General features: G+C 36.0%; 1 protein-coding gene across 1 annotated transcript in view; it reads right to left on the bottom strand.

Moving 5' to 3' along the window:
• LOC106548471 (piezo-type mechanosensitive ion channel component 2) overlaps window positions 1-27809 on the bottom strand; it is a 46656-nt gene that overhangs the window by 15869 nt on the left and 2978 nt on the right. Inside the window, exons 5-27 of the mRNA XM_087720865.1 lie at window positions 26613-26782; window positions 25753-25901; window positions 22969-23142; window positions 20857-20898; window positions 19906-19934; window positions 18032-18195; window positions 17363-17539; window positions 16740-16883; window positions 16061-16261; window positions 15060-15264; window positions 14773-14874; window positions 12977-13142; window positions 12205-12448; window positions 11245-11341; window positions 8595-8757; window positions 7423-7512; window positions 6537-6628; window positions 5834-5905; window positions 5116-5231; window positions 3786-3915; window positions 3464-3535; window positions 1943-2109; window positions 1172-1338 (exon numbers count right to left, since the gene is read on the bottom strand). Coding sequence (XP_087576991.1) covers window positions 1172-1338; window positions 1943-2109; window positions 3464-3535; window positions 3786-3915; window positions 5116-5231; window positions 5834-5905; window positions 6537-6628; window positions 7423-7512; window positions 8595-8757; window positions 11245-11341; window positions 12205-12448; window positions 12977-13142; window positions 14773-14874; window positions 15060-15264; window positions 16061-16261; window positions 16740-16883; window positions 17363-17539; window positions 18032-18195; window positions 19906-19934; window positions 20857-20898; window positions 22969-23142; window positions 25753-25901; window positions 26613-26782 — 3133 coding nt within the window. The remainder of the gene's footprint in view (window positions 1-1171; window positions 1339-1942; window positions 2110-3463; window positions 3536-3785; window positions 3916-5115; window positions 5232-5833; window positions 5906-6536; window positions 6629-7422; window positions 7513-8594; window positions 8758-11244; window positions 11342-12204; window positions 12449-12976; window positions 13143-14772; window positions 14875-15059; window positions 15265-16060; window positions 16262-16739; window positions 16884-17362; window positions 17540-18031; window positions 18196-19905; window positions 19935-20856; window positions 20899-22968; window positions 23143-25752; window positions 25902-26612; window positions 26783-27809) is intronic.

Raw genomic sequence — 27809 nt, forward strand, 5'->3', positions numbered from 1 at the left:
GTCCTCTTTTAGAATGATGGCAGACAATATTTCTTTGCTGAGAAATTCCATATTTGGTCTCCAAAGTAAAGATCTCACCATTAAAAAGTTCTGTTTTACTACCCAGTATAGTTAGACTGGGAGAGACCACATATTTGGTGACTTAACCTTTGTTCAAAGCCAAGTTGAAAAATCTAAAAAAGCAAAGTACCAAAAAATGGGAAAATGGGTCCTTTTCGGTGTAGGTTCTGTGTGGGAATCACATCAAAAAATTATAGCTTTGTAAGGGATATTTGAGATCATCTAGTCAACCTCACACTGTCCAATGCGTTTGGAAATCATCTAGTTGTGACCTGCCCAGTGTAGAAATCCTCAAACTCTTGTGGCTGCCCATTCTAAAAGCACAGTTCTGAACCATTATATAAGGGGGGGGGACAATAAAAGCAAAAACAAACAAATAATTAAACATAACGAAAAACCTGGCATCAAAACCACTTCTATTATGCAGCCAAGGCTGCTACCTTCCAAATCTGACTTCTCCCTATCCTAGTGCTTGGTGGAAGAGCCAAGAAAAATCTCTGTGATGAAACACAGTGTCATATTGCAATGTTTCTGCTTGTATCAACATGTACAAAGGTTGTAAATATGCAATGGATGGAAGTGCACCATGACATCACAGTGCATTTCATCATTTTGATGTAATTTTTGTGCACCACAGCTGTCTGTGTCTGCATGCTCCTTTTCTATCAAAAGGATTTTCTTGCATACACCTTTTATATGTTGGTAGAAGCAATATGCACCTGCAGTGTGAAGACTGCCAGCACTCTTTGCTTTAAAGACAGCATTCCTAAACCTTGGCAACTTTAAGATGTGTGAACTTAACTCCCAGAATTGTCAAGTAGCATGCTGTTTATGGAATTCTGGCAGTTGAAAGTCCACACATCTTAAAGTTGCTGAGGTTGACAAATACTGCTTTAAAGGATGAAAGATAAAAGCCGAGATAATGTCTTTGTGGTTATGTTCCATTGATTTTTAATGGCCAAAAGAGATACTACAGATTCAAATATATATATATATATACATTATCTGTTTCCCAACATTACAATCTATTTCCTAATATATAGGAACATTACAAAAACCTGAAGAAAAAATACTAGAGGTTTCCACCTTATGACAAGCAATTACTTCTTACCTGAGTTGCACAGATAAAGGCTCAGTATTCTCAGTCGGTGAAGATTCAGATACCTTGCCTTGGCTTTCCTCAGTTCCTATTACTTTGGCTTTATATTCGCTGTAAACTGGCTGATTATTCTCAAATCTGTAATGCTGTAGAACCATATCTGCTGAAACCTCATTTCCCTTTAGAAAATAATCCAGAGCACAGTTAATTGGGTAGAAGGAGAGCAGTAAAGGATAATTAAATGGGATTGCTTTGATCCATGAAAGCGCAAAAGAAAATAGAATTATCTGGAATTGACATGTTACATGAAATGCAGAACGTCACAGTGAAGAGAAAAGCTCCTCAACACATTCCACTGTCTTTACTACAAAATAGTAGTTAGTCAATGCTAACTAGCATTGCCTACAATATACATTGAGAAATGCATACAGCTGCCTATCTTATTCCTGATAGTAAAAACATAATAAATTGCACAACACCATATATTCCAACCATAGTACCACAATGTCCCATGAATTCTACATTTATACTTGCTGAATTCACTCTAGCAGTCTGAAAGCAGTCACTCCAGCAATGATTGGCCATCTGACTGGACACCAAATGCAATTCAGGACAACTATCTTCAAAGTAACCATGAATTGATATCAACCAGCAACAATACAACTAAGCCCAGTAAAAATAATAAAATTCAATTCCAGTTTCTTAAATTAAAATTGCAACTAAAACACAAAGCCTCTATAAACAGAATGTAAGCTACACTATTTCAAAATCCAGAAATCTTACCTTGTTCATCTGTTGCCAAAGAATATATTTTTCGAATCTCAATGCATCAGCAATGTCCAAATTATCTTTAACGAGGGAATTAAGGGCTTCTATAATACCATCCATCAATGCACGCATCAAGATGGAGATAAGCTTAATAATGTTGATTATTCTTTGCACAATACTTTCTGTTGTGAAGAGAACAAGCATCTTACTATGAGAAAAACTGAGAGCCCAACATCATTCCAATTCTGAAGACCCTTTAGGAATCTGCAAAGCTTGGAGTGTAAGTAACCCTCATATTATAGTTATAAAAACTGCTTCACTAATTTGCTCTCAGGAATACTCATATACATATAGAGAATTGTTTCAATCTCTAACAGTGACAGCATCTGTCTGCATTTTATTCTGTATTTTGTATATTCATGTTATAATCTGATTTATTTGTCCTCTAACACAGTGGTCTCCAACCTTGGCAACTTTAAGACCTGTGGACTTCAACTCCCAGAGTTCCTCAGCCAGCTTTGCTGGCTGAGGAACTCTGGAAGTTGAAGTCCACAGGTCTTAAAGTTGCCAAGGTTGGAGACCACTGCTCTAACAGATACCATACATTTATTAGCATTGGTATTCTTTCAGTTTATAGCTATTTCAAAGTTACTTTAGAAGTGATATCAAATGTATCTTTCTCTTCAAAATGCAAATAGTATTAATTAATCTGGTGGAGCTACAGAGAGAGAAAAAATTATCTGTGTATCCTGCTACATTCCCTAAGAAAACCTTTTCTCTGAAGTTGATACTTACTTTGGGGGGAAATACTCTCAAACTGTAACTGTGATTTCACCAGGAGAAGAAAGAGTTAAATTCCTCCCTTGCTTATGCTTTTAATAATTGCTATCAATTATTAAAGATTGATAGTGAAAAGATGAAAGTGAAAAAATGCACTTAATGTGATATCCATGGATATCTCCATATCTCCTTGGACAATTTTATTGCACCTGCTTGATCACAGTTAAAATTCCAAAACCATTATATCTGCAATATAATATTAACAAGATAATAAAGTTGGAGCTACATGGAATAATAATGAAATAGAAAATCATGATTATTCTTGGTAGATATGGTAAGCTGGAGCCTATTGACTCAAAATTGAATGTAGAATCTGCCCCTTTAAAGCATCATAGACATGTCACCACCATCACTATTATGAAATTAAACCCATTAAAATTTAATTTGCAGGACATTTGTACACTGTAGCAAATTGGCTGCTTGCCTCCCATGCATAAACTAGAAATGAAAACATCTTAAGAAATCCCAAATTATATAGAATAATGGCCAGGTGTCCTGTCTCAACTGCAATTAGCAGTTGGTGGAGTCCCCTGCTTTATGCCCCGTCACCTTTGATGGCATGGCCTTCTTGCCACCATTCCAAGACTGGAAATCTGAATTAGCCCTGATGGTTACTCACCTGTGACCTACATGAGAGATAGATGATTGACTCATTAATTTGTATGCTAATGATTTCTGTACAATGGAATTAATTACCTGAGTTATCCAAGTCCTCTTCAGAAGCCAGTATCTCTATATTTTCATCAGAGGATTCCAAACTGACATTAGCTAAACACACAAAACAAAACAAAATCAGAACAGCGTCCTAGAATTATGTTTCAGGCCAATGCCCTTGATGAAGTTGTATATTGAGGTTTTCACCTTTCCATCAACAAGAATAAAAATTTATTTTTGTGAAATGTTGTAAATATATATATTAATAAGTTGTGGGGGATGATTTAAAATATAGTATTTTTCACTTCTAACCAATCATGGTATAATCTAGTGAAAATTACAGCATGTGTAAAAGGACTCCTACCTCTTTCAACCCCTTGTAATTGCTCATTTTTCCGTTCCTCCTTCTTTTTATTTCTTTGACTTCTAATTTCATCTTGCTCTCTCATATTTAGAGCTGATTTTGCATTGCTCATCCAGGCTTCATATGCAAGCTACAAAGAGGACAGAATCTTATTGAGCAATGGCTAACCTGGGGTAAAATATATTAAATTATCTCCTACTGAATTTCTAGCTGCCTTTAAACAAAATGGTGGGTTTTGTAAAACAGTCAAAACATAGAATAAAATTGATGTACTGAAAGAAAATACATCTAGTTCGTCTCCTCAGTTTAACCACTGCTGAAGCCATTAGGAGAGGTCAGCCATTAACATGAGGCAATTGTTAAATGAATCGCTGCAGTTGTTAAGATTCACAGTTAAGTGAATCTGACTTCCCCATTAACTTTGCTCGTCAGAAGTCAGCTGGAAGTTTACAATACAATACAATAGCAGAATTGGAAGGGACCTTTGGAGGTCTTCTAGTCCAACCTCCTGCCTAGGCAGGAAACCCTATACCATTTCAGACAAATGGCTATCCAACATCTTCTTAAAGACTTCCAGTGTTGGTGCAATAACAACTTCTGGAGGCAAGCTGTTCCACTGATTAATTGTTCTAACTGTCAGGAAATTTCTCCTCAGTTCTAAGTTGCTTCTCTCCTTCATTAGTTTCCACCCATTGCTTCTTGTTCTACCCTCAGGTGCCTTGGAGAATAGTTTGACTCCCTCTTCTTTGTGGCAACCCCTGAGATATTGAAACACTGCTATCATGACTCCCCTAGTCCTTCTTTCTCTTAAACTTAAACTAGAACTAGTTTGCAAATGGCCATCATATGACATTGCAATACTGTAATTTGGGTTGCAGTGCACCAGAGGTGGGTTGTTCCTGGTTCAGCCCAGATTGGGTGAACCTGTAGTAGTGGTGGCGGGAGGCTCTGCCCACTCATCTGGACGCTTCTGTGCACAGAAGCATTGTTTATATGTGCGAGCACACGCAAACACGCTCAAACCAGTAGTAAAAAAAATTGGCAACCCACCATTGCAGTGCACCCAAATTTTGATTCCATGACCGTTGGAATGCTGCAATGGTTGTAAATGCGAGGATCAGATGTAAGTCATGTTTTCAGTGCCATTGTAACTTTGATTGGTTGATAAAGGAATGGTTATAAGTCAAGGGTACAGAACTGTATTCCCACAAAGCCTGAATGAATAGTTTTTGCCTACAATTTAAAAATAACTAGATGCCTATATGCCATTTCCACTAGCTCTCAGTCACTTCCCCAGCACAGTTTTTTCCCCTTCAAAAATTGGACACACCTGCCATGCTGTTTTCTTTTTAAATAATTCTTTTTTGCTCTTTTCAGAGTGTTCATGTTCTTCTTCTTCATCTTCACTATCTGTATCAAAAAGGTAATAGCTCCCACTTCGAACCACTGAAATTGACAGGAAATCCAGATATTCAAAAGCTCTTATGGAATTATGTGCCACACGGCTAAAACTAGGATTTTTCAGTCAAGTTTTCTGCTCCTCAAAGATTGCAGTTCCTTTGCCACATTGCTTACTTACAAATAGTGAAACCAATTAAAACAGCTTTTTATCTAACCTAGTGTCCTGCAGATGGAATTAATTTCAACTCCCCTCTATTCAAGCCAATTGTAGCTCAATCCATCAGAAGAAAATTAGGTAGAAAAGGGAAAACTGTAATTGTTTAGCCAAACATTTCACTGTTAAGCTACTGTACTTGCATAAGAGAGCTAAATGCAGTACCTGAAGATGACACACATATTTTTTGTAAGTCCTTTGCATTACAATTTTTTGAAAGTTGGACTATTGAATCAAATACATCTTTCTGATGCACCAAAATGTTTTAAGCAACTGATTTAATTCATTGTTCATGCTTTTCAAGTCTAGCAATAATCATTTTATAGCATAAACATCAAACAAACCAAGAAGGACAAGTTGAAAAGAAGAAACATTCTCTTCAAAGGGGACACCTGATAAATAGACTTTTTATTAGTAAACACAGGTAATGTACCTGAATTATGTGTCACCCACGGCTGCCACCAATTCTTTTTATTCCCTTTTTCCATCTTGCTGATATCATCTCCTGTAGAAAAGACAAAAAGAATTACTCATTAAAAAGTGCCTTAAGAAAAAATAGAGAAACTTTACCCAACCTGTGACTCTCCAGATATGTTGAAGTTGGAGTTCCCAGAATCCCCAGACTTCATGACCAAGCATGGGCATCCATAGGGTCATCGGGTAAGTGATGATGTGCAAATGACATTGTCACACAAACATTGTGGCTAATACAGTCATAGCAGCAACAACAGAATTTGAGAGTGCCATCATTACCAAAATAGCCATGTAATTTTAGTGTCATTTCTTTTCAAGATAAACAGAAATTTAGGAAAGAAAGATAAAATATCTATCCAATACTTCTAGTCACAAAGAACAATCTGATTGAAAGTTTTCCAGCCTACATGGGTGACATTAAAGATATTTTCCTTTATGTTGCTAAGTGAGACATTTGTTAAGTGAGTTTTGCCTCATTTTAAGATTTTTCTTGCTATGATTGTTAAATGAATCAACACATTTGTTAAGTTAATAACTCGGTTAAGTGGATCTGATTTCCCCATTGACTTTACTTGTTAGAAGGTTGCAAAAGGTTTGGGATATTCAAAATTTTCTAAGCAATAAGGCTTAGATGTTTTGTGAAAAAAAATGAGAGTTTTTACCTGCATCCTCCTCATCCAATTTCTGATCAGACTCTGTTTCTAATACTATGCAGGAGCTTTGGTTTTTAAATTTTGGTTTAATCAGGTCCATCCTAAAAAAAAACCCACAAAAGAACAGGTGATTTCCTACCTCCAAAGAAAGTCAAGTCTGCTTTTATACCAATATAACTGAGATTTTTATGCTAATTATGCTAGTATTACGTTTCTCTCCTTTCTTTCTTTTGTGGGCTTCTCTTGCTTGCCTGTGCAGGACTGAGCATGTATTCTTCCAATGAAGCCTAAAGTACAAGATGTCTGAAATTTAAGCTTATTTCTTTTACCAATAATATAGACCATACTTCCATATTTGCAGGTGAGTGCTATCAAGGACCATAATTTCCATTTAGCATCTTTACATATATCAAAATCCTTTCACTGAGAAGACTGGGGGGGGGATATTAACTCACACTAGCTATAAGTATTTATTATTGTTATGATATGGATTTAAACTTGCAGACTTCTTTGGACTACCGAAGACAATAATAAATATGTATTTTTATTTGTAAATTGTCTCAAATTTCACAAACTTTATCTCATGAATATATTGTATATGATAACTACAGTATATGCTACAGCTGAACAAAAAGCTGTCACAAAAACAAAATTTAGGAAAGAAAGACAAAATATCTATCCAATACGTCTGGTCATAAAGAACAATCTGATTGAAAGCTATCCAGCCTAAATAGGTAACATTAAAGATATTGACATACTAAACTGAAACTTTTTGCCTTTAAGCTGAAGATCCATCTTTACCATCTTTCCCAACTGAGCACCTCAGAAGAAAATAGATTTGTCATATTTCCTAGGTATTTTTTTTTTGATAGTGCAACTGAATGAAGAAACTTACTGCTTTTTCATGATTTCCATTGATTTTCTATTTTCTTCCATCCGAGAAGTCACCCTTTTTTTCAGCTTCAACTCAAACATCTCAGCCGTCCTGTTTTGAAAAACAAGTTGGAACAATATTTCCAAAATTTTGCCTTAGTAGATCAAGGATCTAATTTATCCACCATTACTTTTTTTTCTGCATTAGAATGGTAGCCAGCAAGCTGCCTTTGTAGGAAACCCATGAAGCTCATAGACTTGATTATCAATATTGATAATATTCAGATAGATGTATAAGCAAAGGAACCAGGTAATTAATATAGCTAAAAGCAGAGGAATCTGCAACAAAATTTTAAAGCATCAAATGCACCTATTCCTTTCTATTGTCTGTACCATGTGACTTTTTTTCCGCTTCCAACAATAATCAACAATAGCCAATAAACATGCTCAGTCTTTGCTGTTTGGGAATCAACTCCCTTTCATTTTGGCAGAACTCTTATGTTCTTAGGCTGGATCCTTCAAATATGTGGGGTTGAAATTCCCAGAATTTTCAGGCAGCATAAACTGAAATTCCCTACAATTAATTATTTGTATAATATTAAGATTTTTAAAGATAACATAAAAACTAACACAAACTATGAAAATCCCTGCAATTACTGAGAATTTTAAGACATTGTCATTCCAGTAAATGTAAAAATCATTAGGTTGAAAAAGAAATTTTAAAATTTAATTAAGTATACTTCAAGCAGAAAAAAATTATAAATCAAGCCATTTATGTACATATATATGCCAACCAATTAAAAAAATCAGAATCCATTAATAATAAACAATTTATTAGACAACTGCATTTATAAAAATTTAAATTCTCCAAAACATCAGAATATTATTTTCTAAGGATCATAAAGGAGATAGTTCCTTTTATGCATGTGATGTGTCATGTGATTAGAATGACATAGTCACCAGTTTCTCTAGTAAGTTCAAGAAAAGCTTAAACTGGGAAATGGATAATAACTCTTAAGGAAATGTTAAAATTTTCAGGGCACTAGATATGCTAATCTCTCACTTTGTTCATGTCAGTTATCTGCTTAGATGTTAGTTACATCAGTTAATCATCCATTCTTAGCCTTGTTTCCATCTCCACTTCCAATAACCAAATGCAATATTGTTGTAAATTCAAATAATGTTGATAAATACCTGGAGGCTAAGAAATCTGTAGTCTTGAGATCAGTCACAATATAGAGATAATAGTAGCTCATAAAAACTCTTCTCTGAATCAGTAAGACTGTGAAACATACTGCATCCCACAGGATTCCTGCTTCATCCTTGGGCAATTCACATATCTCATCATTAGGTGGATCTGTGCAGAATAGAAGATTTCAGGACTGAAACTGGCAGAAAGGTTTTTAATTATTATTATTTTCTTTCTCTAATCTTCCCATTTGTATGTGTATATGTCACTAGAGGCATCCGTATGTATGTATGTATGTATGTATGTATGTATGTATGTATGTATGTATGTATGTATGTATGTATATGGAAGAATGGTTGATTTCCATGCAAAAGAGCTTAGACTCAATTGTTCCTGAGTTTTGGGGGAAAAGGCAGTGGCCAGTCACATTAGGTAGCTAGACAAGAACTCTTATCTGGCATAAAACAGATAATTATTCTGAAAGTAGTTGCCTGTACTCATTCATCTGTTGTGCTTGTTCAAGAGTTGCAGGTCGATACAGATGGCTAGAAACTTCTCCACTGGTACATTAAATTATGACAGCCTTCATAAATAGTAATGTATATCAGCTATACAAGATTCAACTGATTTTTATAAATATGTTGTATAGATTCAGGAGATTCATGTTGCCTAAGCAAAAAAGCAAGGTTCTTGAACAGGTTCTGTAGCTAATCTTGAAAGGCTAATGAAAGCTGGGAACATACCAAGGATGAATAAGAGACTACCAAGAACTCCCAAGACTTTAGACTAGATTGGAAATTGAAAAATATATCCTGAAAGAAAACAATGGTAAATCTTTTCTGTATCATTACCAAGAAAATAGCAACTTTATTTTCACCAGTAATAAAGCTTAACTAAAAGGACACTGTCGCTTGAATCAAATGTATGGAAGATGATAGCTTGGATTATTTCTGTGAAAAATATCTTCTCTGTTGAGGGTTAGAGTTACTTAACAATAGGACATATTTTAAGTTTTGTGAAATTTTATCCATAGAATGTGATAGAGAAGACATAATGGATTTATTTGGATTTATGGATTTATGAGGACCCAGACTGTGGGGGCGATATGCTGACTCTGTAAACCGCTTAGAGAGGGCTGAAAGCCCTATGAAGCGGTATATAAGTCTAACTGCTATTGCTATTGCTATTATTTGTTTTATTTTGTGGATTAAAAAAAATGAAAGAGTAAACATAATTTCTGACTTGTTTTCTTTTTGAGAGCTAAATTTATCCTCGCTATCTCTGAAAAACAAAGTTTCATTTATGATCTCCACAATATTCACATTACATTGCACAAAATGCAAATTGTATAAATCTGATAATATTAACAACAACAACATGATTCTTCCTGTACGACAGGACTGTCAAACTCATGGTCCTCAGGCAGGATGTGTCACATGCTGGCCATGCCCACATCCCGTTTAGTGAAGGGAAAAAAGTTCCGATAAGTCACATGACTTCGCCATGATGACACAGGTTTGACATCCTGCTGTAGGGAAACTGGTTGATTTACAAGTTACCACCTAAAAAACAAGTTTGTATATATTGTTTTTCATGGCAAGAGTCATAATCATTATCGTACCGGTATTAAGTGTTCATGCTAAGGGAACCCAAAAGTGCTTTTTCAAAAGGCTTCTGGGCTTTTGTTGTTTTTCCTTGAAGATGTTTTGCTTCTCATCCAAGAAGCTTCTTTAGTTCCGACTGAATGGTGGAGAATGGAAGGATTTATATTCCTTGCAGTCATCTGGTCTTTAGCACTCTCTCTGAGAGTCATTGAGGCCACTTGGAGTTTTATATGTGCCTTCACCTGAACAATGCAAATGGGTGTGGAACCTTCTTGGAACTGCTGAAAGGACTGTGTTATAAACATGTAAATAGGTGGTGTCGTATTCCTCCTTCTCTTCTGAGAAAGGGCTGTTCAATTTTAATGTAGATGGCCTCTTTGACCCCTTTTTAAAACCAATGGTCCTCTCTGTCCAGAATGTGGACTTCGCTGTCTTCAAAAGAGTGGCCATTGTCTTTCAAATGCAGAAGGACTGCTGAATTCTGTCATGATAGGTTTTTTCTCCTAAGTTGTGCCATGCATTCGGGAAGTGGTTGCTTTGGATTAAGATCACTACACTGAAGGACTATAATCTACCATCCAGGTCCAGTGCAGGTCAGTAAATAGATTATTTTGACTTTCTAGTCAGGGATTGATTTCTGCCAGCATTACTGCTGGTTCCATGCACATGCACAGTTGGCTATAAATAGGTCTGCGCATGCGCAGAACATTTAAAATGTCAAAAAAAGATGTAGCGGCAACCGGGGAACCACTTCAGGGGCGTGGCAAGCATGCCATCCCTATTGGTTCAGCGACCCAGTTGCCATTTCCATTACTGGTTCCACCGGACCAGTGTGAACCATAGGAACCCACCTCTGTTTTTAGTCCCAGGCTGAGGGAAATGTCCCAAAGTCACTCATTTGGCTTTTGTGCCCAAAGGAGGACAAGAATTTGAATCTCTCCACTCCTAGTCTTACAATTTAACACACACATACTCAGGAAGTAAAGATCCATAATTTTCTTTAAGGAACATTTGGGATTCCTTATAATATAAAGACTCTCTTCCCACTTACCTACTTCATATCCTGGTATTGTGCAATACATAGCAAAGATCTGAATTAGCCAACAATAATTTATTTGTAATTTATTAAGGTATGCACATGCTCCAACCTGTAGAAAAAGAGAAGGGAGGAAATGTAATAATTTAGCAGGGATTAGGGCTCCAGATGTTTTATCAGTTATCATGAATAACCACCTATCATGTATTTCTCCTTTAGATTTTGAAAAAGCATGTTGGAAGCCGCATAATTCCAACCTCTGCAAGCAGTTGTACTGCATCCCTTTAAGAATTATAAGAATTATAATTATATTAAGAATTATGACGTCTTTTCCAATGAAAATTACAATGTATTGCATTTAAATTGCCTCTGCCTCAACAGTGATTCCAAACTATACTTCTTAAGTGGCTGCCAATATATTGACATTTCTCACACTACCCCTAAAAAGAGACTTAAACTTCTCCTTTTCTACCTTAGAATGCTTCAGAATTTCCTTTAATTTTCTCTTCTTGGTATTTTGAAGCCTAGTTAATTTTGGAATTTCTATCTCTGTTGTTTTCTACTGCATAACTTTCCATCATTCTCAAGCTTCCTTAGCCATCCTAACTTCTCAATTTCAAAGATGCCCAATGGGAGAAATTTCTTAAGAAAATGTCCTTGGGATCAAATCAAATTCCTTTAAGATTTAAATATAAGAAGCTATGGAGGTTGCAGATCTCTGAAAATCAATTTATATGCCAAAAAACAGGACTTCCATATCTACTTCATATCTAAAAAGAGCAAAACCATGAGAAATTCACCAGCACTCTTTTTTCTTTTGAAAGACCATTTCAAAACAAATAAACAAATATTCTTCCATCAAATTAAAGAACTGTTAGAAAGAAATGTAGTTTAGCTCTTTTTCTGAGGCAGTTTACAATCAATAGTTTTGCCCAGCCTCACCCAGCTGATCACAAACATTAACCCACTACATACAGCAAGAAGATTCTTTACTGTTATAACCAAAGTAGTGTAGGCAATCAAGTAGTCCCATGGTCTAAGAATGTCGCTGCGGGGCTTCAGATGAAGGCTTTGTCCAAAGTGCATAAAGTAGAAGCAGGCAACCAAGTAGCCTACACAGAAGATGTTGATCCTGGCTGTTGCAGTCATAAAAATTAGGCAAAGGGCAATCCAGAAGAGGTATTTGAATATAAACACTTTGATCAGATCCAAATAAGATCTGTTCAGAAGAAAATCATGAGAATAGAATTAATAGAAACTAGATTGTATAGTAACAAGGGAATCAAAGACAGAATTGGCTATAGGTTCTACAGAATGTGCTGGTTGAATTCACCCACTGTATAAAGCCATTTTGTTTATAACTATGGCCTTTTGGGTAGAGTCAGGTTAAGGCCAAGTAGACATTGACATAAGGTCTCAAAATTTAGGAGCCACCAATGCTGCCACTTCTTCAAAATTATTCAAAAAATGAAAACCTGTGCATTAGCAGGTGGTGGCACCATCATTTAATGTGTGGCACCATATACCTTGACATGGCACTGCCATTGGGGGTGGAGAATTTGGAAAGCACAACTGCTATCAGTACCTGAAAAAATCCCACATTATATTAAGAAGCAGTCCCAAATTTCTATAGTTGTACCAGCTAGGAATTATGAAGGTTCTAATCTTACATATCTAAAGGACGGTATATTGTGAAGTTGGTCTGCTTCCTAGAGAAAACCCAAACATGTTTTCCTTTATTTCTTACCTGCAATAGATAAAGTTTGGTACCCGACTGAATTCACTGAGCCCTGCTGGGCCCAAATCTTGATTAATCTCTGAGTTATCTCCAGCTTGCAGCCTGACTACAGGTTGATCCTCATCTTCAAAAACTTGCCATTGGAAAGAAGCAAAAAGCAGAAGGAGGAAATCATCTATCGTAAGGAAGGAAAGACATTTTTTTTAAAAAATCTGGAAGATGGTTTCAATTTTGCCTTCTTACCATAACATGTTTCTCCAAGGCACCTTTTAGCATCTGTATGTTTAAATAAACAGCCATACAAAAATATCATTTTGCTATCAATTACAAAAAGGGCCATGCTCCACAACACTAAAAAACAATGCAGCAATGCAGCAAAACTGCAACAATGAATCTTAGAGGCAGCTCTGCTGTTTTCACTGCTACCAGCTGCTTGAGTGCTACAAGTTAGCCAGAAGAAACAAAACTAATTTTACAAAGATTCACTAGCTGAAAAGATATAAACAAACTGACGCACTAAAAAGCTAGAAGATGTGTTCTGCATGGAATTCAATATACAGTGATCTTTGTAGGGTAACTCATTATCAAATACCTTTTCCTATTTTTTGCCACAATAGTGTGGAATTTTGTTAAGGTGAAATTTGTTTGAACTGTAGGGTGGGCAATCTTTTGGAAACAGATTATTTTTTTAAAAAAAATGAAAAGAATTTAGCAAAGAATTGTAACTTCGGAGTAGTATCTCCAGAGTGGGCACATTCGGTTGGAAGTGGGAAAATTCCTTTATCGGGGTGTTTGCCAAGTCTTTAAAAAAATTAAATATTATTTTTAATGCAAGATACATATATTTGATTTCATTTGTGACTATTTTTATTTTATTTTTAATAGTAAGAAATTGCACTGCTGTTTCTTGGCAGATTGCAGTCAGGAGTAACCAGATAGAAGTAAGATGAAGGCTTTACAGGAATCTGCAAGAGCTGCAGAACATGAAGAGCAAGTCCACAGCCATATATGCAGTCTAAATTAAAAGGACAAAAGTCATTGCTTGCTGGAAAAGAAGAGGATCTTCATACAGACTGGACAAGAAAAAATCCATGTCTGAAATCTTAAAGAATTATGGGCATATAAATCAGGAATAGATATTTAGTGCTTCACAAATACTTTGGATCAGTGGTGGGTTTCAAATCCTGTTCCAACTGGTACAGTTGAAACGGGACCAGCAGCATCCTCATGGACACATGCAGTGCGCTCATGCATCTTAGTGCCTCTGAGACGCTCTGCAACGCTCCAGCTGCTCCATGGAGCATCACGCAGGGGCTGTACGCGCCATGCACCTGCGCGGAAGCACAGAAGCCTTTAAAAACCAGTAAAGAGCTCGGGCGGGTGGGCGGACCCTCCAGAGCACCGTACCGGAACAGTATCCAGTGCTCCAGGCTAGCTCCAGTATGCCCGTACTGGGACGTACCGTCTGCAACCTACCACTGCTTTGGACTGAGATACCCATATTCCTTGGATTCTCAATATAGTAATCTTTCCGATATGAGTGTACCTTACTACCTATTCTACATATAATACTGAGCTAGATAACATTGCCCATTTTGTCCACATTTCCCAAGTGCAATGTATATAGAGTATTTAGCTGTAATTTATTTATTAATTTTCTATTGCCATCCATCTCATCAAGCAATTCTGGGAGAACCTTAGGTCTGTCATGTCATTATCACTGTTACCTGCAAGAATTATATTGGCCTAAAAATAAGTTACATTTCCACATTGAGCAAATATTACCCTTCCCAAATTATACTTACACAAGAGAAAATTAGTATTGGGTCTTTCAGCAAAATCAGGCAAATAAAGCCACTTAATCAGATTTGAAGGGAACAACCAGTGGGAACTTCTCCACGGATAATCTGCCAGCAAAAAGATCAACTGTATTACACAAAACGTCTTAAACTAATTTACAAATTTGCTGTCCAGACAAGTTTGATGCAAAGGGAAATGCTGAACACAAGTGGCAAAACCAGTCCTCTGCTCAATTATTGCTATTACCCTCCACATGACATATCTCTGCTTCCCCACACAATGCTGCATTCACCTTGGCACAAAGCAGGTGGGAGACCAATACAAAGCAAATACTGAAAGGCCACAATGCTGGCAAGGAAGAAACAGTATTTGGGCCAGATTTGGGCTATTGCTTTCCTCTCACGATAGCTCAACAGGTAAGTCAGCCAACTGGCATGGATAAGTGCATAGAGGTCCATGCGTTTCCCAATCAAATTAACTGCCGCCACAAAGCATATCTGAAAAAAGGAGAAGAGGGAGCTGAGGTAACATCACAATGGCTCCAGGTTGAAGGGACTTAACACTGAGCTCAAGAACTGAATCTGCAATCACATACAGGTAATTCTCAACATATAATGAGTCTGCCCATTGTGATCATATATTGTAATTATTATATAATTGGTATGTCACAATGTTTCTTGTGATGGTTAAGCAAACGTGGTTGTTAAACAAACCAATGTTTCACTATGGGCATTTATGGCTATTAATTTGTGTTTTGCCCTTTATAGTCAGACAAATGTACAGTACTTCATTAAATGTATATTATTATATACAAGCAGGGGAAAGTACAACATTGATATACCAATGACAGCAATTTGCCATCTGTACAATCCAATATAGGTGACTCCAGTATTTCTCAATCCAGTAACTTTGAGGTCTGTTACGACTACAACTTCCAGATTCCCCAATTAACATGCTCACAGGAGAATTTTTTGTAATCTAATATGGCTGAAGAATTATGGATATCAGTCTCAAAACATTTGAAAACATTGGACAGAAAGAATATGATCTCTTAGCTACATGTTTGTAGGAAAAACAGATGGATTTATATTGGAATTCCCAAAACTATAAAGTGAAGTGATCAACAATGTGAACCAGGTGTCAGAAAGCATCACCCTTGCCACAACACTTGGCTCTCTAGTGCCACATCAGATTTTTTCCTACTTGAAACCAAACATATTTTGTCTTCTAAGCTGCCTGTCTCATTCCCCAATACCAAGAAGCTATGGTCCTTTCTTACCAACATTATCTCACCTCCAGTCCAAATTTGTAAAAACTATAGTTGAGAAAGTATTTGATGCAGTTGAGTAGCCCTTCATCCAAGTTCTGCCGGGCAATATTATTAAAAAGGCTACCTGTGACAGGTGGTAATAGTTGGTTCTGAGTCCAGTAAAAATATTGGTGGCGATACACTGTTGCTTCAAAAGCCATTAGAATCAGGATGGTAAGATGGTTCTAAGAAATATAGGAAAATACATCCTTCATAAGAAAGTTCAGTTCCCCAAGTACCCTACCTAAAGCATCTATGTTTTTCCTCTTTAATAGCTCACCCTACTGAGACAACTACCGGTATATATTTATTTATGATGGCCATTATTCATGAATCATTCTCTTTTGATGGAAGACATAATTATCTTTCCTATGATCCTCCTGATGGTGAATGAATGGAAATCAAGTACTAGTACTAAAGTATGATTTAGGTCTGCTTCTGAACATCTAACAGACCATCGCTTTTAAATAGCCTAATGTCTTAAATCAGTTTTGTTCCTAATTTTAAAGTGATATTACAAAGTTTATCTGATATTATTATTAGACAAACATCAGTTTTCCCATTAGAAGAACTAATCTCACAGTCTCTGTCTTATATGCAAAAGGATACATTTTGTAATATTCTTTTGCTTGCCATAATATTAGTGGCTAAATAGAGTTCTACCTTTAGAGCAAGAAGAATATTGTCACTGCACTTCATCAGTCCTCCAATCCAGAGTGCTGGGTCAATTGGTGCCACGTACAAAGATGATTTCTCCAAAAACTCATCAACATTGATAGAATGGTAAGTCATATTCAAATACAGTTCCTAAAGAGATGGACACTTTATTAACTCACTCATTCATTCTTCATTCATTCAATTTATATGGCATCCTATTCGCCAAACATTTCTGTTTTCAAAAGTATATTATTTCATGTTTAATTTATATGGTAGCCTATTGGCCAAATGACTCTACAGTATACAATTGTACTTCTTGTTTTCATTTTTACAGAAAAAAAGCCCTCAAAGGGAAAAAAAGTGGGGATTTTATTTCAGAAAAATACACTCATTTATTTATTCTCTTCACACCTCCCCACTTCTAATCCATACTATCTGTAAGTCATACCACTTGGAAATTTTGGGGTTGCAATTCCAAAATATCTTGAAGCTACCAAATTGCAGAATGTTAAGTTAATCATCAGCAATGTGCAAAACATTTTGTATCTGATTAAGGGAGCTGGAACATCTTCAAGGAAGTACAAAAAATGGTTGAGGAATTTGGATCCTCAGCCCATTAGCACACTGACCTGAGTGCAGTTTGAGGAATAATTCCAGGGCTTGATAAATTTCAGCTGGTATAACATTTTACAGATGACCATCACACAAGACCAAAATGTACAGATTCTTGAGGCATAGGGACGAAATTTAGAATAAGGAATAGCAAATGTCCACACAATAAAGAAAATGTAGTTCATCAAACACACCTACAAAAAATTGGAGACAAGCAAAGAAAGGAAAAAGCAACAGGAATCATATTTGCAAACAAATTGTTTTCAGTCTTGTGCTTCAGTCTTGATCAAATGAAGCAGATGATCTAATCCAGGTTGGAAAGTTTACCCCCAATCTTAGCCATAGTAATAGTTTGGTTTTTGATGCATCTGTAACTAGGCACAATATACAATTTAAAAATCAAGATGTTAATGAAGAAGCACACAATATTTATAATCACAACTAAACTTTAGAGCCTTTGTAACTTGAAGAACCCATAACATACATAAATAACATTCTGGATTATTAATTTATTAATAATACAATTTTGTACTAAATATTAACAAATCAACTTCATGAAGAAAAAGAGTATTCTTTTCAATATTTATATCAAGATTTATTTTGTTTTGTTTTCTTGACTGAATTCCTACCTTAATTCCTGGGTTTTTCTTTAGACTATTTCCCAGATGAGATAGTTATTTACTAACCTCTTGAAGTGTAATCCAGATAGTGCAAGTAGACACAATCTTAAGGATGTGCAGCTCCAGAAATCTCCATGCAAACACCTGCATATCCTGAGCTATTGCTACGATCTTCAGAAGGCAAACTGCCAAATTTTCCAACTCCTCTGCCCATTTATTCCTCTTTACCACTAGAAGGAAAAATAATTGATTAAAAAAGTAAAATAAGCAAAATTTTAAAAGGACTTGGAATTTTTCCAAAGGTTTGCATTTTAAAAGTTTCTCAATAAAGGGATAAACAAATAACATGGCAGAGAGAAATATGATAGAACTACTGCTGTGACCACAAAAAAATATATTAGTTTGGTGAAAATACTAGTAATTCTTTTTGAAAATTTGCAATTATGTGAATAGAAGTATAACTGTTAAACTGGGTTGAATTTGCATATAAATTTATTCAACATTGGCTTGTTAAGGAATTCTGGGAATTGAAATCCACATACCTTAAAGTTGCCAAATTTGAAAAACATTGATTCAAAGTGTGATGTTGTAATCTGCACCTACTGCCAAGAATATCTGTCAGAAATTCATCAGTGGGAAGATTCATCCCACAGATGAATTTTGTTCCTCAAACCTAAAAATAGCAAACCCCTTTGTTGTTTAGTACTGGGATTGGGAGACAAAATATTACTTTTGCAAAGTGAATGCCAAATTTATTAGAATAAAGCAAGCCACTACTTTCTATATTTTCAATAGAAGAGTTCACTTTTCTGCCTTACCATTTTCTGTAGTATTCTCAGAATTGTCCAGTCCATCTGGAAAAGACTGTTGTAATGGCTCAGGAGCCAGTCTGTTTAAAATACATTAGAAAGAATAGCTAACCAGTCTAGCCATTGCATGGCTAATGAAGCAAGATACATGTTTGGTTATTCAGGTAATTTTTAAACGTTATTTTTCTTTATTGTTTATTTTTTAAATCAAATTTACATGCTGCTCATCTAGTGATGTTTTACAGATAATGAGAGAGACAATAAACTCTGACAAATAAATATTTTCCAGGAATATTTTAAGAAAAGCAAAAGAAAAGGAATGTTAGCCTGTTACATGGCACTGCACTAAAAAACCACCCAGAATCTTTAACTATCAGTAGTTCAGAATGCTGCAGCACAGGCAGTGATGGGCATGCTGGTCACTACCTATAAAGCCCTTCATGGCATAGAGCCAAGATGCTTGAGGAACCACCTGTCTCCCATTATATCTGCCCAGCTGATCCAATCTGGCAGAGCTGGCATGCTCTAGAATCTACTGATTAAATAACATAACTTTCAGGACATTGGATTTCTCTGTTGCAGCCTCAGCTCTCTGTAAATAAGATTCCCCCTTAGATTCAAATGGCCTTGGCTCTTCTGGTATTTAGAAAGGCCTTGAGGACATGGCTTTTCACTCAGCCCTCTGTGAATCCTTTTCCTTTTTCTTCTTCCCATTTTTTTCTTGCAGTTTCTTATATTTTTGTCTATTTTAAAATATTTTTTTAAAAATGTTAAAATACCCAGAGTTTCTGGAAGTCAGGCTACATATCATTTTTATAAACTCATTCTCCATAGGACTGTCTTAAAGACCAACCAAAAACTTAGTTGGTCTAAACTGAAATGACCCATATGCTTCCTGGTCAGTCTTGATACTGTGTTACTCTGTTGCTACAGGAACTGCACCTGCATACTTTTAAAGTATACTTAATTGCATACTTTGAAGCAAAATTCAAGGTGCTACTTTTATAGTATTGGATGGTTCAGAGTCTAGGTAACTTTTTTCTAATAAAATCTGTCCACCTGACCTGCATAGGCTTCAAAGGTTAAGCAGATTCAAACATTTAATATTCTATGCACTTCAATCTCACCTACTTTGCAGTTTTTGGAGTGTTTCTTTAACCCTGAAAAGATTTAAAAAAAACAAGTGACATTGCCAGTTCAGAAATTTCCAAAATTTGAACTTTAGACAAAATCTTTCCCAATTGCTACCAGAAACATCTAACTGGAATGCCAGTTAAGAGCATCAGTGACATTTCAATGAGCCACAATTGCTTTAGCAGGAACTTATAGTGCAAGTATTTAAGTAAGGGTGTTTGAATTCAAGCTAATTTACTCCAAGGAAATCTATTTATGGTTGCAACACTCAGTACCCTAACAATATTCAGACATGCATCATTTCCTGGACTGGGACATTCCCATGAGCAATAATTATTGCCTGTGATTTCATACTCATAGCAATATTTCATTTTATCTGGGTTATAAAGGTACTTTAACTCTACAAATTAATAATCTCTTAACTTTTGCTTTCTTTCTTTATAGCTTTCTGGTTGATCAATAACTGGCAAGGGTGTGCCAATCCTTCAACAAAAGTATTTCACAGCATAAAGGACTGCATGTAAAAAGCACCTCTTCAAAGCATTAAAGTAGCTGCATCTTTTTTCAGTCTTACACAGCTGCCTCAAAGGCTGCTTCAGGCTGACTCTTCACACATATGTATGTACATCCTTGTGGAATTTTTTTAAAAAAAGATTTGTATGGCTAATATATGTTAAGCATGCATGGCAAAAGTAGAAGTCTGCCTATGGGGGTCAGAGACACAAATGACAATGCAAACAAGAGTTAATATCACAAACTCAGATCTATCTGGGAACATTTATTTTCTTATGTATTTATTAACCATTTTTACACTGTCTTACTGAACACTTCAAGATAGTTTACAAGAAGTTGCATATGGAACATAAAAACATGCTACATGAAATTGCACTTTTTTTTCTAGACAATGTCATTTGCAAGAGAAAGTTTCAAGAAATAAAGCCAACTCACTTATTAGCCAGAAGACACACAAGCATTTCCATTTGCTTATCACTGGGGAGAAACAGAACATAAATCTCAGCACCTATTCAATTCCAATTACTGAAAGCCAGTATCATAATACCAAACATATTTGATCCGTTAAGGAGAAAATTCTCCTGGTTTCACTTTCCATATTATACAGTCATCCCATATTTGATAATCTGCCTCAACAGACAGCAGGATCTGATAAACCTTGATTGATCTAGGAAGCTAATTTGTGGATGGAAACTCAAAATGGGAGACCTTCCAAGTCTGTGAGCCAGATTGCAAGTTTTAAAAAATCCAGAAGACGCTAGTAAACCATTTCATTATCATACCAAGAAAATTGCAGGCATATGTTCATATAAATCATGCGGACCAGCTAGGTTTGGAGGAGACCCAACTTGACTCTTAACTTCCCAGGTAGATCAATGAATAATTTGGCTAAAAAATCTCATCATGAAATTTGTAGGAAATGAAGCACAACAGGCCCAGAGAAAGAAGCAGGCTGAAGAAAAGCTGATGTAATAAAAACCAAAAACCAGTACTTCACACAGGAGTTCTAACAACCAATTAGAAATGAAGAATAATAAAAAATTAAGATAGTTGCATTGCAAATGCTGCTTGTCTTCACACTCTTGGACTCTAAAAAAGCCAAACTTATGGTGGGACAGAAAATTGTGATAACTTTTTGCTGAATGTGAGTAGAACTTTATATTCCAGAGAATGAATGATATGAGAAGACACTGAGGTTGGAGACAGCGTGCATGGCCCTAACACCTTTCATTTTCAAGCAATTATACATTTAAGCAAAACCCTAAATAGGATCAGGAGAATAAAAACCAGGTGGGGGAATGTGTTGAAGCCAGACAAATAACCAAGGAGGAGCCATATCAAAAAGAGGAAGAGATAGATGAGAATTATTTAGTATTTTTATTTTACAAGTACTTGTTTTCCCATAACAACCACCACCTATGAGTTAGGTTGGATTGAGATAAAATGAATGGCCTAAAGTTATGACCTGAATGTCCATGGGGGTGGAGTAGAATCTGGGTTTCCCCATTCCAAATGTAACACTTTAACTACCACTACTGACTCTGTAAACCGCTTAGAGAGTGATGTAAAACACTATGAAGCAGCATATAAATCTAAGTGCTATTGCTATTTCTATTGCTATCTAATGAGCACTTGTTCTGAGGGCCAACTCTAGAAAGAGTGCAGAGAAGAGCAACAAAGATGATTAGGGGACTGGAGACTAAAACATATGAAGAACGGTTGCAGGAATTGGGTTTGTCTAGTTTAATAGAAAGGACTAGGGGAGACATGATAGCAGTGTTCCAATATCTCAGGAGTTGCCACAAAGAAGAGGGAGTCAAACTATTTTCCAAGGCACCTGAGGGTAGAACAAGAAGTAATGGATGGAAACTAATCAAGAAGAGAAGCAACTTAGAACTGAGGAGAAATTTCCTGACAGTTAGAACAATTAATCAGTGGAACAGCTTGCCTCCAGAAACTGTGAATGCCCCAACACTGCAAGTCTTTAAGAAGATGTTGGATAGCCATTTGTCTGAAACGGTATAGGGTTTCCTGCCTAGGCAGGGGGTTGGACTAGAAGACCTCCAAGGTCTCTTCCAACTCTGCTATTGTATTATTGTATTACTATTTATTTGCAAGAAATTCTGTCCCTAAGAAATTAACTTTCCATATAAAATACAGGAAATATGAAGCCAAAATCATCTACCTTGCCATCTCTGTAGAATAAAAGAATAGTTACTAGCTCGATGACCCAACAAGCCATTCAAAATGGAAGTTTTGTGTATACAATAGATTCATTACTAAGAACACATATACTTAAAACATATTTATTTCTAAATAGGAGTTTCTCTCTGTCTCTTTATCTTTTTTTTTCTTTTTCCTTTCTCTTTCTCTTTTCCTTTCTCCGTTTCTTTCTTTTTCTTTTCCTTTCTCTTCTTCTCTCTCTCCCTCCTTTTCTCTCTCTCTCTCTCTCTCTCTCTCTCTCTCACATACACACACACACACACACACATCAATGTCTTTTCTATTATGGAGTATACATTAAATACAGTAGTCTGCACATAATACCTGCCAGATGAAGGAGATGGATTCACAGAAATATTGGTCAGATCTGTGATATTCAGGAAATCTTTATGGAAATAGTGCAGTTGAACGATACAAACCAGAAGAAAGGCACAGGGTAATATAATTTTTGTAAAAAGTTCCTTTGTGCTGAACCGCTCAAGGCCCAAATCTTTTAATCTGCCAAATAAAAAGACAAAAATATATGCAGAGTCAGCTGATGAAAAGGAGGAAAAGAATTCTTTCATGTTACAGGTATTTAAACATGCCAATATATGTATAATTATTAATTTAAAAGAATGATGAACCTAGTCAGTTATTCGGAGAAAGGGGGCATTCTCTATCCTTTCCTCAGATAAACATATTTCAGCACAATAGGAGTGTGAATTTGCACACCTGTAGCCACCTTGACTACCCATCAGGCCTCAATCATTTTTAAATATTCCTATCTACAGCTCTGTACTTAACAGGTAAATAGGGTGAATGTAGAAAGTTATTTCTGTAAATAATATTCTAAATGAGTAGCTCATAGGTCTTTGAAGGGAAAAACTTTGAGAGAATTTATATGTAATAATCTGATACAGCCCTCTATAGAACACTTTTCCCTAAAGAAGAAGAAATGTCATCTCATGGGACAATGGGTTGAACCTAACAACTGGGCTAAGTAATTTGCCTAACTATTTAACCCTATTATGAAAAGACATCAAGATTGGCTTAGCCAGCTGGAGGCAGAATGTTTCCTATTACAGAAAGTTAAATTCCTTCAGATACCCTTCTCTGGGCAAAGAAGCTAAGCAGTGATGGGCCTGGTTAATCCTCCATTTAAAAAATCCAAGGAATATTAGAGGCATTTTTCAACCTCATTGATTTAAAAAGCAATAGATATTTTTACAAGATCTAAAAAACAAGCCAATATGCCAAAAACAACGTGCATATAGTGAGGTAAACAAAAAAGAGGAAATTGTCCCATTATACTTTGCCAAAAAGATTAGTTTTCCTCCAACTGAAACAAAAGTAATTTTTCTGATACATTCCAACACCTCCCATCTTCTAAATGTCAGTTTTTCCATTACTGACATTTCCCCATATTTTTTCATACCAGATGTCTAGTAATGGAGCTTCTGGGTTTTTCCAATGTTGTGATATAGCCAGCCTTGCTGTAACAATCATAAATTGAGCAGTTACTTTATTTTTAGCTCTTTGAATTGCCTCACTAAATAATAGCAAAAAACATATTGGGACTGTAGCTGAAATTTCCCACAGTCATATTATTAATCTCAGTAAGCAATTCTTACCTGACACTGTGTAACCTAACAGGGCCCACCATACATGCATATATCTATGAAATCCAGTTTGGTGTAGTGATTAAGGTGCTAACCTAGAAACCAGAAGACCATGAGTTCTAGTTCTGCCTTAGGCATGAAAGCGAATTAAGTGATCTTGGTCAGTGATTCTGTCTCACCTCACCTCACCTCACAGTTATTGTTGTGGGGAAAATAGGGGGAGATATGTTCACCAGCATGAGTATTTATAAAGTAATAAAGGTGGGATTAAAAAAACCCAATCTAATAATAAATATATCTGTGCTTTGCTTCAGCTCATTTCTATCGTTAATATGGCCGTTTCCCAGTAATTTATTACACCTTAAATCTAACTCCCACAAGTCATACCAAAGCTGCATATCAGACAGAGAAATTGACAAAACAAACCCTCCACTTCTATATCACTATAAGATGGGAATTGGGACTGGAATTTCAAATTCTAGCACTTCCAGTTCCTTCAGTTAAGCAACTCCCATGACATTTTAAGCATGATGGCCATTGCCTTTGGTTGTGTAGGTTGCAAATGGTGAGGTGCTGCAACCTTGAAATTGAAGACTAAACACCTGTATCACAATCATGTGATGCAAATTCATTTCACTGGAACTTTGTGGGCTCCTTGTAAGTCACTGTCATTGAGGGCCATTTGAATTATCACTGAACAAGTGCTTATTAAACAAAACAATTTGCACTAACATCTATATGTGTGTGCCATGAAGTGCTCACAGTTGAATTAGATTTGGAGAAGATTTGAGAGATGTAGTTGAGTTAGAATAGAATAACAGAGTTGGAAGGGACCTTGGAGGTCTTCTAGTCCACCCCCTGCCTAGGCAGGAAACCCTACACCACTTCAGACAAATGGTTATCAGAAATCTTCTTAAAAACTTCCAGTGTTGGAGCATTCAGAACCTCTGGAGGCAAGTTAATTGTTTAATTGTTCTAACTATCAGGAAATTTCTCCTCAGTTCTAAGTTGCTTCTCTCCTTGATTAGTTTCCACCCATTGCTTCTTGTTCTACCTTCAGGTGCTTTGGAGAATAATTTGAATCCCTCTTCTTTGTAGCAACCCCTGAGATATTGGAACACTGCTATCATGTCTCCTCTAGTCGTTCTTTTCATTAAACTAGACATACCCAGTTCCTGCAACTGTTCTTCATATGTTTTAGCATCCAGACCCCTAATCATCTTTGTTGCTCTTCTCTGCACTCTTTCTAGAGTCTCCACATCTTTTTTTTTTACATGGTAGCGATCAAAACTGAATGCAGTATTCCAAATGTGGCCTTACCAAGGCATTATAAAGTGGTATTAACACTTCATGTGATCTTGATTCTATCATCATCTTCATCTAGTATTGGTATCTATATTTTGATACCAACAGCAAATTCTTTATTTGCTTCTATACAACAGAATTTGGGGGTGGGGGGAATCTCAAGAAACAATAGCAATATAGAATCTTAAATTAAAGTTCTTACGTTTCCTCTGATATTTCCAAAGTTTTTAGGAAAAATGCAGAAATCATCTCAAACTGGTAAGTATATAAAGCAATGAGGACTATCATCGAATAGGAGACACTTAGCAGCCAAAATCCTTTCAGGACTCGTCGCCATCCTTCATAATGAATCTAGAACCAACAAGTTTAATTTTGTAGCCTTAGTATTGAATATAATCAAATACTCTACTAGAAGGCTTATAGTAGAAAGAGTCACAACAAATAAAACTGAGCTACAAAGTTTTCAAAATCCATTTGTCTTTATATTTATATCAAAATGTATCTATGATAAATGTAGTGTGTCTGCAATTATTTTCTTTATTGAAAAAAATTCAACTTCTTGTGCAATCCTCAGAAATTAAAAAAAGAAGAAAATTCTCAGTAACCATAGCTGCTTTTAAAGGCATAGACAGTTTCTCCCATATGTGAATTAAAATAACATGACTAGGCTATAAGGAATAAGGGGTTTATTTATTGTAATTTAATGTGAATCTATCAGATGCATGCATTTTTGAAACCAAGTAATGAACTAATTTGAAAATATCTTTAATGTGGGCCCTTTGGAATTTCTAAGGCACTTTTGCAAACACAATAGCATCTGGAATGTGACATAAGGTTATTGACTGTTATAAGCCTTTGGGAAAAATATACAAGTACATGGAAATGTATTTTTCTGCAAATGTTTACACTAATTACAAATTAATGTAGAAATAGAAAAAGATTAACATTTCAAAGATAAAGCATCAAAAGAACTGCAAACTAACAGATTTGATTTGCCAGTGCTTTCTTTTCCTTTCAGAAATTAGAAATCAAGCAGAAGTCTCAAATTCCAGATCTGCTTACCTGATATAAAGCCACACAAAACAGAAAAAGGATAATGTAAATAATTTTATACAGGACCACTTTGCCATTGAAGCTGACAATAAAGAACATGATGGAACAGAAGTAAATCCAGTATTTTACTAGGATCCTCTTAAATATTTCCACAAACAGATTTTGTGCTGTGTCCAATTCTGCAACAGGAGTGTACATTCAATCAGGAGCATCATCAATATTTAATGGACCAGAATGTTTTTGTAGTATAAATGCTATTACATTTGACTAACTAGTTATGGTACAATATTATAATCCAGAGTATGCTTATTTAGTAGCAAGTCTCATTGGATTCCACAGGATTTCCTACTGAACAGCTCTAGATAATACTGAGCTTGGAATAAGCACAGAATATCCACTTCCCCCCCCCACATCTATTGTAATGCTACCTATATATGCATATATGTCACCTCTTTTTTTTAAAGAATGTAATAGTCTACATCTAATGCCTATGCTTCATTGAACATTTCTATGTATACAAAGCATAATGTATGTAGCATCAATCTCCTCCCCTACAATGCATATTATCATTGTTCATTCTAATAGAATCATGCATTCTCAGTGTACAATTTTCACTCCCTTTCCAACCAGTTTGAATACAGCATTAATCATCCCTATGCGGAGTGGTTCCAAACCATATACATCAACTTGTTTTCCCTCTCACTCACCAATAGTAGAGTACAAAAAAATGAGACTGAAACACAGCCACCCCGAGCCCTGAGTGTCCCTGGCTTCCATAATAATAAAAATAATTTTGACCTCAGTCAATAGAAAGAAAAATGGTTAGCATGCATCCATAGGCACACACACATATGTTTTCAGTGGAAGGAGATGATGGAGAGAATAATGGATTTCTTGAACCCAGAAATTGGGAGCAGGTGGGGTGGAGCAGAGTCTGGTGCTCAACTCACTTAGATTTAAACATGGAAATCAATCCTTTTTTTAAAATGAAGGCTGTGAAATAGAGTAGAAAGATTAGGATTAAGTTCACAAGTAGGGTTCCCTTTATTTCTTTTCTGAGATAGTGAAGCTGTAGTAGAGACTGAAGTACACTACCCACCACAAGTTGTGGTGAAGCAAGACCAAAGTCAATAGAAAAACCTAGTTTATGAGCCTTAGAACAGTGTTTCTCAACTTTGGCAACTGAGAGTGGACGAACTCTCAGAA

The sequence above is a fragment of the Thamnophis sirtalis genome, unplaced genomic scaffold (genome assembly GCF_051295495.1).
Source record: "Thamnophis sirtalis isolate CommonGarterSnake01/CBP01778 unplaced genomic scaffold, rThaSir2_p1.2 scaffold_7, whole genome shotgun sequence".
NCBI classification, from domain to species: Eukaryota; Metazoa; Chordata; class Lepidosauria; order Squamata; family Natricidae; genus Thamnophis; species Thamnophis sirtalis.